Genomic DNA, 14,202 nt, shown 5'->3' on the forward strand with positions numbered 1-14,202 from the left:
GCGACACGATGAGACGCATCACCACAATGGCGCTGCTTAAAAGCTTTGACTAATCTACAGTGCATTATGTCACAGAAAGTGATTTCCACGTTGTTATAATATTCATCAAGAATGCGAATGATTAGCGCTTTTCACCCTGAGTGTTCACTCTCTCAATGCATGAACAAAAACATAACGATTCATACAAGTACGGTTAATAGAGTGGTTGTTGTCAGTGGCTGTGTGAATGTGTGTAGTACTTAAACAGCCATGTACACTAAAGGTCGTTCATATTCTCAGCATCTTGCAAGGAGCCGAGTTGCTTCATCCAGGCTAGTCCGAGATACTAACATAACTGTCGCTGGAACTAAGAAAAAGACATAATTACAATTTCAATATGGATACACACGTTTGTGGTATAATGTTTTGTCTTGCGAGTCTGCTGAGTGGTACTGGCAACGGTGCCTGCTTGGAGAGCATGAACATGGCACCATCGTCTCTGTACAGTGGCAAGATAGTGTCTGGAAGTGTGAAAATATCCAAAACTGTAGCCAATGTAGCAGAATGCAGCTCTCATTGTGTGGTTACAGGGTACAAGATTTCTTTCATCTTTGACCCCAACACCACGCTGTGTACGTGTCATACGTTGCCACTGGCGTCGCTGTCGTTGGTGCCAGCAGCAGGAGCGGTGGCCTTTGGACATGAAGCACTTCCAGCGGGTAAAGTATTGAACCGAATTTCTCACTCTTAACATCCGCCTGCATGTCTGGGTTTCTATGTGTTCGACTGTTTGTCTGCTCGTGCAGCATGTTTTAATATATATTTACTGAACTGTTGGCTGAACAAGGAGAATGATGATGAGTGAGTGAGTGAATGAGTATGGTTTTACGGCGCTGGTTTTACGGCGTCTTTAGCAATATTCCACGAATATCACGACAGGGACACCAGAAACGGACTTCACACATTGTACCCATGTCGGCAATCGAACCTGGTTCTTCGGCGTGACGAGTGAAGGCTTTAACCACTAGGCTACTCGACCGCCCCGGGTGCGTGAGTGTGAGTGATCATGAGTTGGGTTTAACGCCGCTTTTGACATTATTCCAGTTATATCGCGCCGCGGCAGCTTAATGTGGGAGGAAAGCCCGAAGTTATGCAGGTCTAAGACATTTATCACTTCGGTGAAACCCACGCGCACGGGTTTGGTGCTGACAAACCTAGAAACATAATCAGGGCGAACCGGGATTCGAGCCCACAATCATAGATTTCTGGCGTGCTCAAGGGACGCAACTCTGCACAGCGAATCGCGGCGCCTTAGACGACTTGGCCACTCGAGCCCCTGCCCCTGATGATGATGATGATGATGATGATGATGATGTCTTTCTATGGAATTTATCGTAAACAGTCCATTAGTTCTGTACAAATGTTTTCTAAAGAGAATGAGTGTGATATACGCTATGTGTTGGTTCTCTGACGTGCAGAGAGAGAGTCGTGGATAATCCATAAAACTAGCATGTATTTTATCAATGTTTCCCTTAGTGATGATTCTGAATCTGATTTCGATTTTGTATAATCTACGAGGGTCTCTTTTTCCTCTCTTGAACTTAGAGTTGGAGGCGCGGATGTCAGCGATTAGCCACCAGGGTCCGAGTACTCTAACCTATATATGTGAGTGACAAAGGTTTTACGCCGTTTTTAACAATATTCCAGCCATATCACGGCGGGGGACACCACAATGGGCTTCACACTTTGTACCCATGTCGGGAATCGAACCCGGGTCTTCGGCGTGAGGAGCGAACGGTTTAACCACTGGTCTACCCCAGCGCCCCCTTACCTACTTAAGCCATGACCAGGTTTCAAATAACCTCAGCCCCATAAAAGTTTAAACATAAGTGTTTTGATAAGCGTATTAAAAATATATTTGAGAACTCTGTGCTTAACTGTAAGAAGCTTGTTTGAGTCGCCCTTGCTGTAACATATATGATGAGGGATGACAACGACTTTCGTTAGCCATCGAATCCCGTTGACGACACGTTTTTCGTGAAATTGTTCCAGCATCAAGGTAATAAAGGGGACAAAGGAGTGTCTTCTTTTCCAAGTGGTGTTTAACAAACAACTGACTGAGTTAATGCATGGTAAAACATTAAGTAGCTATGATGTTTTGGTTTGTTGTTTTACGCCGCGGTGAGCCACGATGTACACCGATAGAAAGGTAAAGGTTACAATAGGTTAAATTTTCAGTTTTTGAAACATTTGTTTCTCATTTTTCCTTCCGTTTTATATTCCCAAGAAAATAGCATGTCAAGTTTTGAAATACCTTTGTCCGAGACTGGCCACAGAGCGGAGAGTTTCTGGAAAAATGGGTTTCCGGTTGGTAGTTCTCTATGTTTTTTTCAGATGTGGTGGACACATGGATCACCTCCATCATCGACGTCTCTTCGTTCCACTTCTTGTGAGTTGTTTCTTATTGATTTATTTTGTCAAAATGATACTGTGAACGAAGCTTTATGGCGAGCTACAACCTGAAGCATCAGGCCACCAAACCATCGATACAGTTTCTTTGATAGGCATTTAGAAGTTGCAGTACTAAGTAAGGATAAGAATTTATGGATGAACAACTTCTTTATTACAATGAAGAGCGACGTTTCGGTGTAGGTTCTAACACCGGTGTAGGTTCTCACTTGCTTGATAAAGGGTAGAATATCTGTTTGATAGGAAGGGGCCATATTATGAGTAAGTTTACGTTTCTTTCTGCGCTCAACTAAGGGTTCCCAACAAGTTTCGTAATACAATGAATGCCTGGGGGGATATTTAGGTAGACAAGTTACAATGCGTGCAGCTTCTAACTGTAATTGTTCTAATTTCTCACTTTGTCCTTCGGTGCAACCATCCCATACCTCATATGCGTATTCAAAGTTTATCTTGTGAACATTTTATACATGTATATATTGTTAATATTATATCTGTGAAGCAGATGCTTGACTTTTCACATTGAGTAAATCATCTTTTGTTTCATAATGGTATCTATATGACAAGACCATTTGCCACTGGCTTCAAATATAACACCCAAGTGCTTATGACTATTTACAGAGCTGATTTCATTTCCTTTGAAATATAGTTTTAGACCTCCAATGTTGTCTTTGCGAGAGAACAGGACAGATTTAGTCTTTTCGGTATTGTACGTTATCAGCCAAAGTTTCGCCCATTCACTTAAGATTGCTAAATTTGTGCCTAAGGAAAGTTCCAGTACACTGTTATCATTGGATGACATGCCAATCGATGTATCGTCGGCAAACGGTCGTGTCATACAGTCTAATTTATCAGCAATGTCATTTGTATGAACAATAAAGTGAAAAGGACAAAGCACATCGGAAGTGTCTCTAGTATCCCTGGAATTCATTATGATTACATAGGTGGCGTGATCGTGGTGTGATTCTACTTTGAACTGTAATTCAGTTATATCACAGCTTATCGGCTTGTGGGAGAAAAACCGGAAGTAGTGTAGTATGTCAGTTATATCACAGCGTATAAAAATGTCCACATATTTCATGTTATTATTTGGGGATTCATTAAATATCACATTGCTCACATTGTTGGTATTTTGCAAATTAAATTAAACAACAACATACATGTAAATAAACTACGAATTGATTTACTGAGCCAACAAGTGACTCAGATCTTTGACGTTTACCACTTGGTGTTGACCTATTGGTAGAGCGTCAGACCAAAAGACGCTAAAAGATGTATGCACGTCGCTTAATAAAGGCATTAATCTTGGACGCGACGTTAACCCCATTTCACCTCACCTCAATTGGTGTTGACAAACTAGGGTTAAAATCGGAAAGAATCGCAAATTGGTACCCCCGATCATAGGATCCTTGCACGGCTAGATACATTACCTCGCAAATATGGCGCCAGTGCCGTGATCGAACAATAAAACGATATATATATTTGTAATGCCCATCCATTTACATCATGTACATTTGTGAAAGAAGTGTTGGTCTGCAAAAAACAATCAGAAATGCGTTATCTGGCACATGCTAGTGTTTACATCACAAAGTGGACATACATGTAGGCGTTTTTAAACTTTTCAAAGTTTGCATTATCTATTTTAAGTTTGCTTCCTGTTTTTAGAATATTTTTCGACTACAGTCCGACTAATATGTTGGGACCGGCGGATTTCTATCCCGACTATGGCTTCAGTGACAAAGCCTGGCGCCCTGAACATCTCAACGACGCCCAGTATATAGAGGTGAGTCAATCAGAACTTTTGTGGAGTAAGTGAGTAAGAGAGTGAGTGAGTGAGTGAGTGAGTGAGTGAGTGAGTGAGTGAGTGAGTGAGTGAGTTGGTGGTTGGAAGGGTGGGTGGGTGGATGGGTTTTGGATGGGTGGGTGGATGAGTGAGTGAGTGAGTGAGTGAGTGTAATGCCGCTTTTAACAGTATCCCAGTTATATCACGGCGTGTCAGCTCAATGTGGGAGGAAAGCCAGAAGTGATGCAGGTCTCAGACGTTTACAACTTTGGTGAAACCCACGAGCACGGGTATGGTGTGCCAAAAACCTAGAAACATAACTGGGATTCGAACTCACGATCATAGGTTTCTGGCCCGCACAAGAGGCGCAACTCTGCAGAGCGAACTGCGACACCTTAGACGTGACCCCGGGACACCAATGAAGGTCTACACACATTGTAACCATGTGAGGAATCGAAACCGGGCTTTCGACTTTACAAGCCAACGCTTGACCTACTGGGCGATCCAACGTCCCGTGAATTCATGTCGCTAGATTTCATTGTATCGCTGACATATGTTCCCCGAACTACCATGTTCTAGTTATCAGACCGTCGCCATTGCACCCCACCCCCCAACCCCCACCATCATCATCAAAATAGGTGTTGTCATTATTATCATTATTACTGCTACTCATCAAAACCTCATCATCGTTATTGGTATAATTATTGTTTGTTGTATACAAATGAAAATATACAAATGCAGTTAAGAGGGTTCGGGTGATCCTGGCGCAGTCCGGCCTGTTAGGCTCATCATCACCTCAGTATCTTGCCTCCTCTACACGCAGCCCAGACACTGAATAGGACGTCTCCCAGGAAGCCTAGTCAAACCCCCCAGAACTTTCCGGAGAATGTGAAGACTCCCCAACACTGCAGTCTTCTGCATTACCCAGATTGTCAGAAGCTTAATTACTGGTAGCAAAGCAGAGTACTTTCCCAATATCAGTCAACGGATTGGGAGGTACCAAACCTAAGGTACCGAGAACAATGGGGAGTCGGACAACTTGGTGCTTGGGGTGCAAGCGTGACATTTCGAAAGCGAGGACCACAAATTTGCTATGATTTTCCTGAGTCATTGGATTTATCAAAAGGACCAAATAAGGTCTGTTGGTCTGGATAGGGCTGAGGCTGTTCCAAAGAATTTTGAGTTTAAATAATATCATTTTCCACGACACTCTCTACATATTTTGGGTCGTACCATGGGTGGACCTCTGTGTCAAAATCACAAGCATGGCGAAGACGGTAATGAAAGAATCGAGCCACTCCATCATGTCGCTTAAGATACTATGCCAAAGCAGGGCATCTACTGACGATGTGTTGGACAGTCTCATTAAATTAATTGCATAATCTACATTTCATATTTACATTTTGATGCAAAATCACAAATTGACGGTTTCGAGTGGGAAGTGACTGATCCTGAGCTGAAACAGAAAGGTTTCTGTTTCACTTTTAAGGCCAGCCGACTTCATCCAAGCGAAAGACTCTGCAGGGTTGTTGATCTTCTCAACACATTGCACACAGACTCCATCCAGTGGTCGTTCAGAAAGCCTGTCCTTGAAAAAATTAGACCGGGCACTTCGCTTGGTTGACACTCATATATCTGTACCGTCCAGCAGTACAGAACCATCAAGAAAGTCAACATTGACATTGAGATTATGTCCTACATCCATGGCTTGGTTAAGGAAACTGTGGAATGCCTTGTTTTCACCATGAATCTTGACATGCTTCAGAAGAGGGTCATCAGACAAATACAATTGTGCCCAAGTACTATGATTATTATCATTATTACTGCTTCTCATCAAAACCTCATCATCGTTATTGGTATAATTATTGTTTGTTGTATACAGATTAAAATATACAAAAGCAGTAAAGAGGGTTTGGGTGATCCTGGCACAGTCAGGCTGGTTAGGCTCATCATCACCACAGGGCCCTTGCCCCCTCTACACGCAGCCCAGACAGGGAATGGGACTTCTCCCAGGTAGCGCTGCCTAGTCACCCACCGACAACTTTTCGGAGAATGTGACGACTCCCCAACACTGCAGCCTTCTGCATTACCCAGATTGTCAGAAGGGCTGTATTACTGGTAGCAAATCAGGGTACCTTCCCAATGTCAGTAAACAGATTGGGGGGTACCAAACCTAAGGCACCGAGAACAATGTGGAGTCGGACAACTTGGTACTGTGGATGCAAGCATGACATTTCGAAAAGGAATTTGCTATGATTTTCCTGAGACTTGTCTATCACATTAGTGTCAAAAGGGACAGAAAATTCAAAGATATAAATGATTTCATTGGATTTATCAAAAAGGACCAGATAAGGTCTGTTGGTCAGCGAATGGGACTTCTCCCAGGTAGCGTTACCTAGTCACCCACCGACAACTTTTCGGAGAATGTGACGACTCCCCAACACTGCAGCCTTCTGCATTACCCAGATTGTCAGAACGGCTGTATTCCTGGTAGCAAACCAGGGTACTTTCCCACTGTCAGTCAACAGATTGAGGGGTATCAAACCTAAGGCACCGAGAACAATGTGGAGTCGGACAACTTGGTACTTGGGGTGCAAGCGTGACATTTCGAAAACGAATTTGCTATCACATTAGTGTCAAAAGGGACAGAAAATTCATAGATTTAAAATGATTTCATTGGATTTATCAAAAAGGACCAGATAAGGTTTGTTGGTCTGGATAGTTCTGAGACTGTATACCGGCCTATTCCAAAGAATTTTGTATTTATCATTTTCCACGACGCCCTCCACATATTCTGGGTCGTACCATGGATGGACCTCTGTGTCAAAATCACAAGCATGGCGAGGACGGTAGAGAAAGGATCGAGCCACTCTATCATGTCGCTTAAGATACTATGCCCAAGCTGGGCATCCACTGACGATGTGTTGGACAGTCTCATTAAATTAATTGCATAATATACATTTCATATTTACATTTTGATGCAAAATCACAAATTGACGGTTTCGAGTAGGAAGTGACTGATCCTGAGCTGAAACAGAAAGCCTTCTGTATCACTTTTAAGGTCAGCCGACTTCATTCAAGCGAAAGACTCTGCAGGGTTGCTGATCTTCTCAACACACTGCACACATACTCGATCCTGTGGTCGTTCAGAAAGCCTGAAAAAATTAGACCGGGCACTTCGCTTGGTTGACACTAATATATTTGTAGCGTCCAGCAGTACAGAACCATCAAGGAAGTCAACATTGACATTGAGATTATGTCCTACATCCATGGCTTGGTTAAGGAAACTGTGGAATCCCTTGTTTTCACCATGAGTCTTGACATGCTTCAGAAAAGGGTCATCAGATAAAAAAAATTGTACCAATACAATTCTATCATGAAAAGTCTCCACGTTATATCATTATTAGTGTTGTTGTTGTTGTCATTATTAGTGTTGTTGTTGTCATTATTAGTGTTGTTGTTGTCATTATTAGTGTTGTTGTCATTATTAGTGTTGTTGTTGTCATTATTAGTGTTGTCATTATTAGTGTTGTTGTTGTCATTATTAGTGTTGTTGTTGTCATTAGTATTGTTGTTGTCATTAGTGTTGTTGTTGTCATTAGTGTTGTTGTTGTCATTATTAGTGTTGTTGTTGTCATTATTAGTGTTGTTGTTGTCATTATTAGTGTTGTTGTTGTCATTAGTATTGTTGTTGTCATTAGTATTGTTGTTGTCATTATTAGTGTTGTTGTTGTCATTATTAGTGTTGTTGTTGTCATTAGTGTTGTTGTTGTCATTATTAGTGTTGTTGTTGTCATTATTAGTGTTGTTGTTGTCATTATTAGTGTTGTTGTCATTAGTATTGTTGTTGTCATTATTAGTGTTGTTGTTGTCATTATTAGTGTTGTTGTTGTCATTAGTGTTGTTGTCATTAGTGTTGGTGTTGTCATTATTAGTGTTGTTGTTGTTGTCATTATTAGTGTTGTTGTTGTCATTATTAGTGTTGTTGTTGTTGTCATTATTAGTGTTGTTGTTGTCATTATTAGTGTTGTTGTCATTATTAGTGTTGTTGTTGTTGTCATTATTAGTGTTGTTGTTGTCATTATTAGTGTTGTTGTCATTATTAGTGTTGTTGTTGTTGTCATTATTAGTGTTGTTGTTGTCATAAGTATTGTTGTTGTCATTATTAGTGTTGTTGTTGTCATTATTAGTGTTGTTGTTGTCATTATTAGTGTTGTTGTCATTATTAGTGTTGTTGTTGTTGTCATTATTAGTGTTGTTGTTGTCATTATTAGTGTTGTTGTCATTAGTATTGTTGTTGTCATTAGTATTGTTGTTGTCATTATTAGTGTTGTTGTTGTCATTATTAGTGTTGTTGTTGTCATTAGTGTTGTTGTCATTATTAGTGTTGTTGTTATTATTATCATTATTATTATTATTATTACATGAGAGTTGCTTCAGTCAAGTCGTCCCTATTTATATATTATATAACTAAGTTATGCAGAAGTAGATAAGGGGAACGAATACTTTGTGCTCCACAGCTCGGCATCTCAGAACCTATCTACATCACTGAGATCCACATCTATGAGGTTTTCAAATGCGGTGCCGTGGAGTCTATTTCTGTCCGGGATCCGAACTCCAACTGGATGGTACTGTGGAGAACACCTGCTATAGAGCTAATAGAAACCTCTCGGATCTTAATCCCAAACTTCATGGTGTGTATAAATCTGGTTGAATATTTTATTACTCGTATCGGTGACCTAGGTTGGATTCCCCACACGGGTAAGAGAGATATCCGGGGTAGAATAGGTCTTTAGCAACCCATGCATGCTGTAAAACGCGACTATGCTTGTCGTAAGAGGCGACTAACGGGATCGGGTGTCAGACTCACTGACTCACTCCAATTGTGTGGATCGATGTGCATGACGTCAATAACTGTATTGTCTGGTCTAGACTTCATTATTTACAGACCGCCGTCATATAGCTGTAATATTGCTGAGTGCGGCGTTAAACAACAAACAAACAAAACAAGATTTGAAGCATATTTCTGGTGTTGTAATGTACCTTGCATAAATATATTAGCGGCGTAACCCCACCCCTAACCCAACCCAACATTGTGCACCCGAATAATTTGGTTCCAGTGGACAAAATGGTGATCTGACCCAAAGTCGTTGATCATTGGATCAATCATAACTAGTGTGTCTGATTCAGTAACTGATTTTGTCAGTGGTCCATTTATATAATTTTCACAGCTCTTTTGCCCTTCCCGCCAAATGGAATCGCTTTCGGCGGATAATCTAGACTGGCTATTCTCTTGGTTGATATTAGCATAATGGCCCGTGAACGTCCGGGTTAGAAGTTCGACAATGTTTGTCGTAGGAGGGTACTATGCTTGTCGTAAGAGGCGACTAACGGGATCGGTTGGTGAGACTCGGTGACTTGATGATGTATGTCATCGTGTCACAATTGAGTATATCGATGCTCATGATGCCAATCCCAAGAGAGTCTGGTCGAGACGCGAATATTTACAGACCGATGTCAAAGAGCTGGAATATAGCTGAGTGCGGCGATAAACAACACACAAAGAAAACAAACTTACTTATTGCGTGATGTAGCTGGAACACTGCACATTGTGACATAAACAACCTTCACACACACCCCGGCAGTTGATAAATGATTCCCTAAATTGCGCATCTGCTTCTTCATGCATACAAGTTGGAATGGCTGCTCCGATTGGCAAAATGAAACACAAAGTAGAAGTTTAACTAAAACTATGGGCACATGTAAGACTGTTCAATGACGGTCAAATAATCAACCCGTCCACTGATTTACCCACCTGAACTAGAAATAAAGGAGGCCAGCGATACCGACTCATCTGTTTCAAATTAAAACTTAGATCCATGCCTAAAGATTAACAGTGACAAAAACCTACCCACATGGCTGTATGACAGAAGGGATGACTACAAAGTTCCAAATGTCAACTTTTATTTTATGTCGAGCAAATTCTCGAACATCTTCAGAGATGTCAAATAGCGTCAAAAGATCTTAAGGTCTTAAGAATGATCATGAGGTCTTGGAGGGTGTATGAAGACCTGAGGGCATATGCCAAAAGGTAAGACCGAGGGCCGATAGCCGATGTGTTACTTTTCGAACTACGCTCGGGGAGGTCGTCAACCGACATCTTCTTAGACTGATTCACACATTAATCAATTATGCTGTATACGTTTCACACCAACCCCTGTATAAGATGGGCTTATGCTAGCGTCTTCTGCACACGTGTCAGAGAGTGTCTGTTCCTTTAGTGAAAGTGTTCCTTTTAAGTATATTTCTCCACAGGACATATTCCCAGGGGACATTTTGTTGCTTGGATAATCAATCCACGGTACGTTTACACTGGCAATATTGGTTCCAGTTCGAACTAATTCCACATGGAACTGATCATCGTTGACAGATGTTGTAACAAAACCATGTGCTTAGTGAACCTGCCCCGGTGGTTAAGTGGCAAAACACTGGGTTACTATGAACAAGTTATGAGAGGTTTCATGATCGATTCATCGCATTTGTGTTTCATGTAAAAGAAATATTGACTTTTAACCAGTCAAAACATTAGGTTGGTATAGTTCAAAAGTCAGACAGGTCTTATTTATGATTCACAAGTAAAATCTGAAAGCAGGTCTTAATTGGAAAGTCAAACCACCCGATGTTTATTCAAAGTCTCTTCCGGTGTCAACTTGGTTGAGTTTAAGGCCTTGCCAGAATTAGAAAACCGAAATAAAGCAATTGGATGATGTCATTTGAGGTTCATATTTCATATAATTTTAATTTTGTTTTGTCTATTGCGCCCAATGGAATCTGTTTCTTTGGATAATCGAGACAGGCTATTGTTTTGCGTTGACGCTTTGTATTAACGAGACCGAAGTAAAACTTTCGAACGGTACTTGTTCATTTACACTTACAGACGGTTAACCCATACAGTCATACTTTTCTTGGCAACTTTAACGTTGATGTATGGGCAGTGTATATTTTGGCCAAAACAATGGTATATCTATTATCATGTCCTGAAATAGATATCATCTGTGATTCAGGGATACGTCAGAAATGTCACAATTGCATACTTTTAATCTTGAAATTAATGCGTCTCCAAATTAATACCACCCAGTCAAAAAGGCGACTCAAAATCAATGCGACTCTCCTCAGTGGAATGATACATATCCTCACAGTAAATTGCACCGCTTATTTGCACTGAGTAAAGCATTTCCTTCATAACAATAAACAGTGTTTTCTTTTAAACAACATACAGTATATTGTTATAGTAAACCGCTTAGCGGCCGTCCGAAGCTTGGCGGTGGCATCAGCTGATCGTTAATTTCAGATCGCAATTTTAACGTTCTAAAAATCAGTATTTTAAGTGTTAGTATTGGTGTATCTATATGGAAGTCATGTTATTTCCGGTTAGGCTGTATGCAAGCATTGCAATACAACTGCTAGGTGGTGGTGCGCGTGAATGTGAAGGTCTTTGAAGCAAGCTTTCTGAAATTGGTCAGAAAATTGGGACTTATGACAGCAAGACGTGTATGGTGTTGGTATATTTATGAGAGTGAGTGAGTATGGTTTTACGCCGCTTTTAGCAATATTCGAGCAACGAATTGTATACAATCAACAATTGTATTACAAAATTAATTAAATTAATCAATACAAATAACTGCACCGCATTTACAATGACAGTACACAATAGAGTGGAAGTACAATATTCAATGACAGTTTAAAATTTGAGAGCAGAGGAAAAGACAATGACAAGAATAATGATCTCCTAGCCGCAACAATGCTCAACCTTCCGATAGAGGCCTAGGCTGAAACGCCAGGGTGAAAAGTGATCTTCACACGGAAGATGGTCTTGATGTAATGTCAGATGAAATGTAAAATGACAGGCACGTGCTCGCTCCACTTATATAGTCTAACTAGCTTTCAACACTTTCCACATGGTGTTTGACCAGTCCAGTGTCACTAGAACATCACAGAACATTCCACATGTTTCTTGAATGCTTGACCTCCATCCACGCTGTTCCGGAAGTTTACAGATAATTCTAGCATCTAAATATAATACTTCCTTACCACTGCTTACATTAAATAGTACATTAGGTATATAAGTGAAGCAATTCATAGTATCTTAAAACATGATCAGATATGGGTGCATACATATATTGGATTGACTGATAAGTTATATTAAGTAGACTGATAATTCCGTCCATTTTCTGTCCAATTTTTTAATTTTACCATTTTTTATTGCAATATATTATTCCATTTTACATACATCTTTCAATATTTTTATGAAGAAAGGAAAACATAATGGAGTTTTTTTAATGCTTGACTGGTGAATGTTTTCTTTTGCAAAAAGAATTATATGGTTGAAAAGATATTTGTTTTTGTTGTAGCAAAATATTTTACCTAGAATGGTAATATGAATATCATATGCAAGTTTCGGTAAGCTTATCATTTTATCATGTCACATGTCGCAGCGCACATTGAGCAGGGAACCAGCTTCGACTGTCGCTTAAGTCAATTCAAAAGGAGAGTTATCGCCTTTTTGGACAGAAAGTCCGCCCACTCCAACCTTTTGCTGTCAGAACTCGCAAAAATTACCCCCCCACCCCCCACCCCCCTCCCCACCACCACCACCAACAACAACAACAACCCCCACCCACCCACCCACCCTAAAAACAAACATATCTAATTCTTTTGTTTAGCAGAACCTTACTTGAAAACCTTACTAACAAGTCACAAAGAATATATTTAATTTATATCTGTCCTAAAATGTGTTCGTCTTTTACACCTAGCCTCCAGCCTTCACGTCCGACGCCATAAGGATTGACCTTGACCTTGGCACCGCCAACGCATGGTCCGAGTTCGACGCCGTCCGAGTGGTTGGTACCAGGATACGTACACGTGACGGCCTGGCAGTGACAACATTTTTAATGTAGTTCCTCAAGAACTGTGAATTAGAGATTTGGAAAGAACACTAACGCACGTTGATGTCATCGACACGTTGAATGTCGTCACTGGAGCAGGACCTTTTGTATATATTGAATACAGTGTAGCCTCATTAAGTCAACTGTTACCATAAGGCACTGTGAAAGAAAAAAATAATTTTACTTTCACAAAGGGAAATACGGTATTTGAATGGTTTTGTTGTATTTCAATATACTTGACTTCAGACAAGTGTTATATACATCTAACTTATTGACTTACATATACGGTATATATGTTTTTGTTTCATATGTATGTACATGAATGTAAAATTCCCTGATGCTACACTCCAGTTATGACAAGAAACTCTGAAGGAGACACCGACAGCATATGGGGAAATACGATATTAATGTATCTACCTTGCCCGGGAGATGTTTCACATCCTAGGTACCTGTAGCTGATACCTTCTATAGGAGCATCTTAACTCTTAGTCGCGACCAGGATGATGTTGTGCGCTTGCATCTTGTCCGGTGAAGATCCAGGTTAGAATAGGTCTACACCAACCTTTGCTTGCCGTAAAAGGCGACTGACGGGATCGGGTGGTCAGACTCGCTGTCTCGGTTGATGAGTGAGTGAGTGAGTTGGGTTTAACACCGCTTTTAACAGTATTCCAGTTATATCACGGCGTGTCTGCTTAATGTGAGAGGAAAGCCCGAAGTGATGCAGGTCTTGGACGTTTACTACTTCGATGCTCATGATATCAATCATTGGATTGTCTGGTCCAGACTCGATTATTTACAGACCGCCGTCATATAGTTGGAATATTGCTGAGTGCGGCATTAAAGGTCTCAGACGTTCGTCGAAACCCACGAGCACGGGTATGGTGCTGTCGAACCTAGAAACATCGGGGCGAACCGGGATTCGAACCCACAATCAAAGGTTTCTGGCGTGCCCCAGGGACGCAACTCTGCACAGCGAATCGCGGCGCCTTAGACGACTGGGTCACCCGTGCCCCTGTTCAGCGTTCAAAA

The 14,202-nt window shown here is 41.0% G+C and overlaps 1 protein-coding gene across 1 annotated transcript; it reads left to right on the plus strand.

The window, feature by feature from the left end:
* Positions 1-376: 376 nt before the first annotated feature.
* Positions 377-13,185, plus strand: LOC139471231 (uncharacterized). Its single transcript, XM_071253520.1, has 5 exons — positions 377-698; positions 2,374-2,428; positions 4,111-4,228; positions 8,749-8,922; positions 13,042-13,185. The coding sequence occupies exons 1-5, from the start codon at positions 377-379 to the stop codon at positions 13,183-13,185; spliced, it is 813 nt and encodes a 270-aa protein (XP_071109621.1).
* The last annotated feature ends 1,017 nt before the right edge of the window (positions 13,186-14,202 follow it).

The sequence above is a fragment of the Haliotis cracherodii genome, unplaced genomic scaffold (assembly GCF_022045235.1).
Source record: "Haliotis cracherodii isolate W230 unplaced genomic scaffold, xgHalCrac1.p SCAF_22, whole genome shotgun sequence".
Classification (NCBI taxonomy): Eukaryota; Metazoa; Mollusca; class Gastropoda; order Lepetellida; family Haliotidae; genus Haliotis; species Haliotis cracherodii.

What these genes read in the sequence shown, in the direction of transcription:
- LOC139471231 (XM_071253520.1), top strand. Translation starts at nt 377, where the DNA reads ATGGATACACACGTTTGTGGTATAATGTTTTGTCTTGCGAGTCTGCTG. An exon ending in ACATGAAGCACTTCCAGCGG is followed by an intron (nt 699 to 2,373) that starts GTAAAGTATTGA and finishes TGTTTTTTTCAG; the next exon opens with ATGTGGTGGACACATGGATC. An exon ending in GTCTCTTCGTTCCACTTCTT is followed by an intron (nt 2,429 to 4,110) that starts GTGAGTTGTTTC and finishes TCCTGTTTTTAG; the next exon opens with AATATTTTTCGACTACAGTC.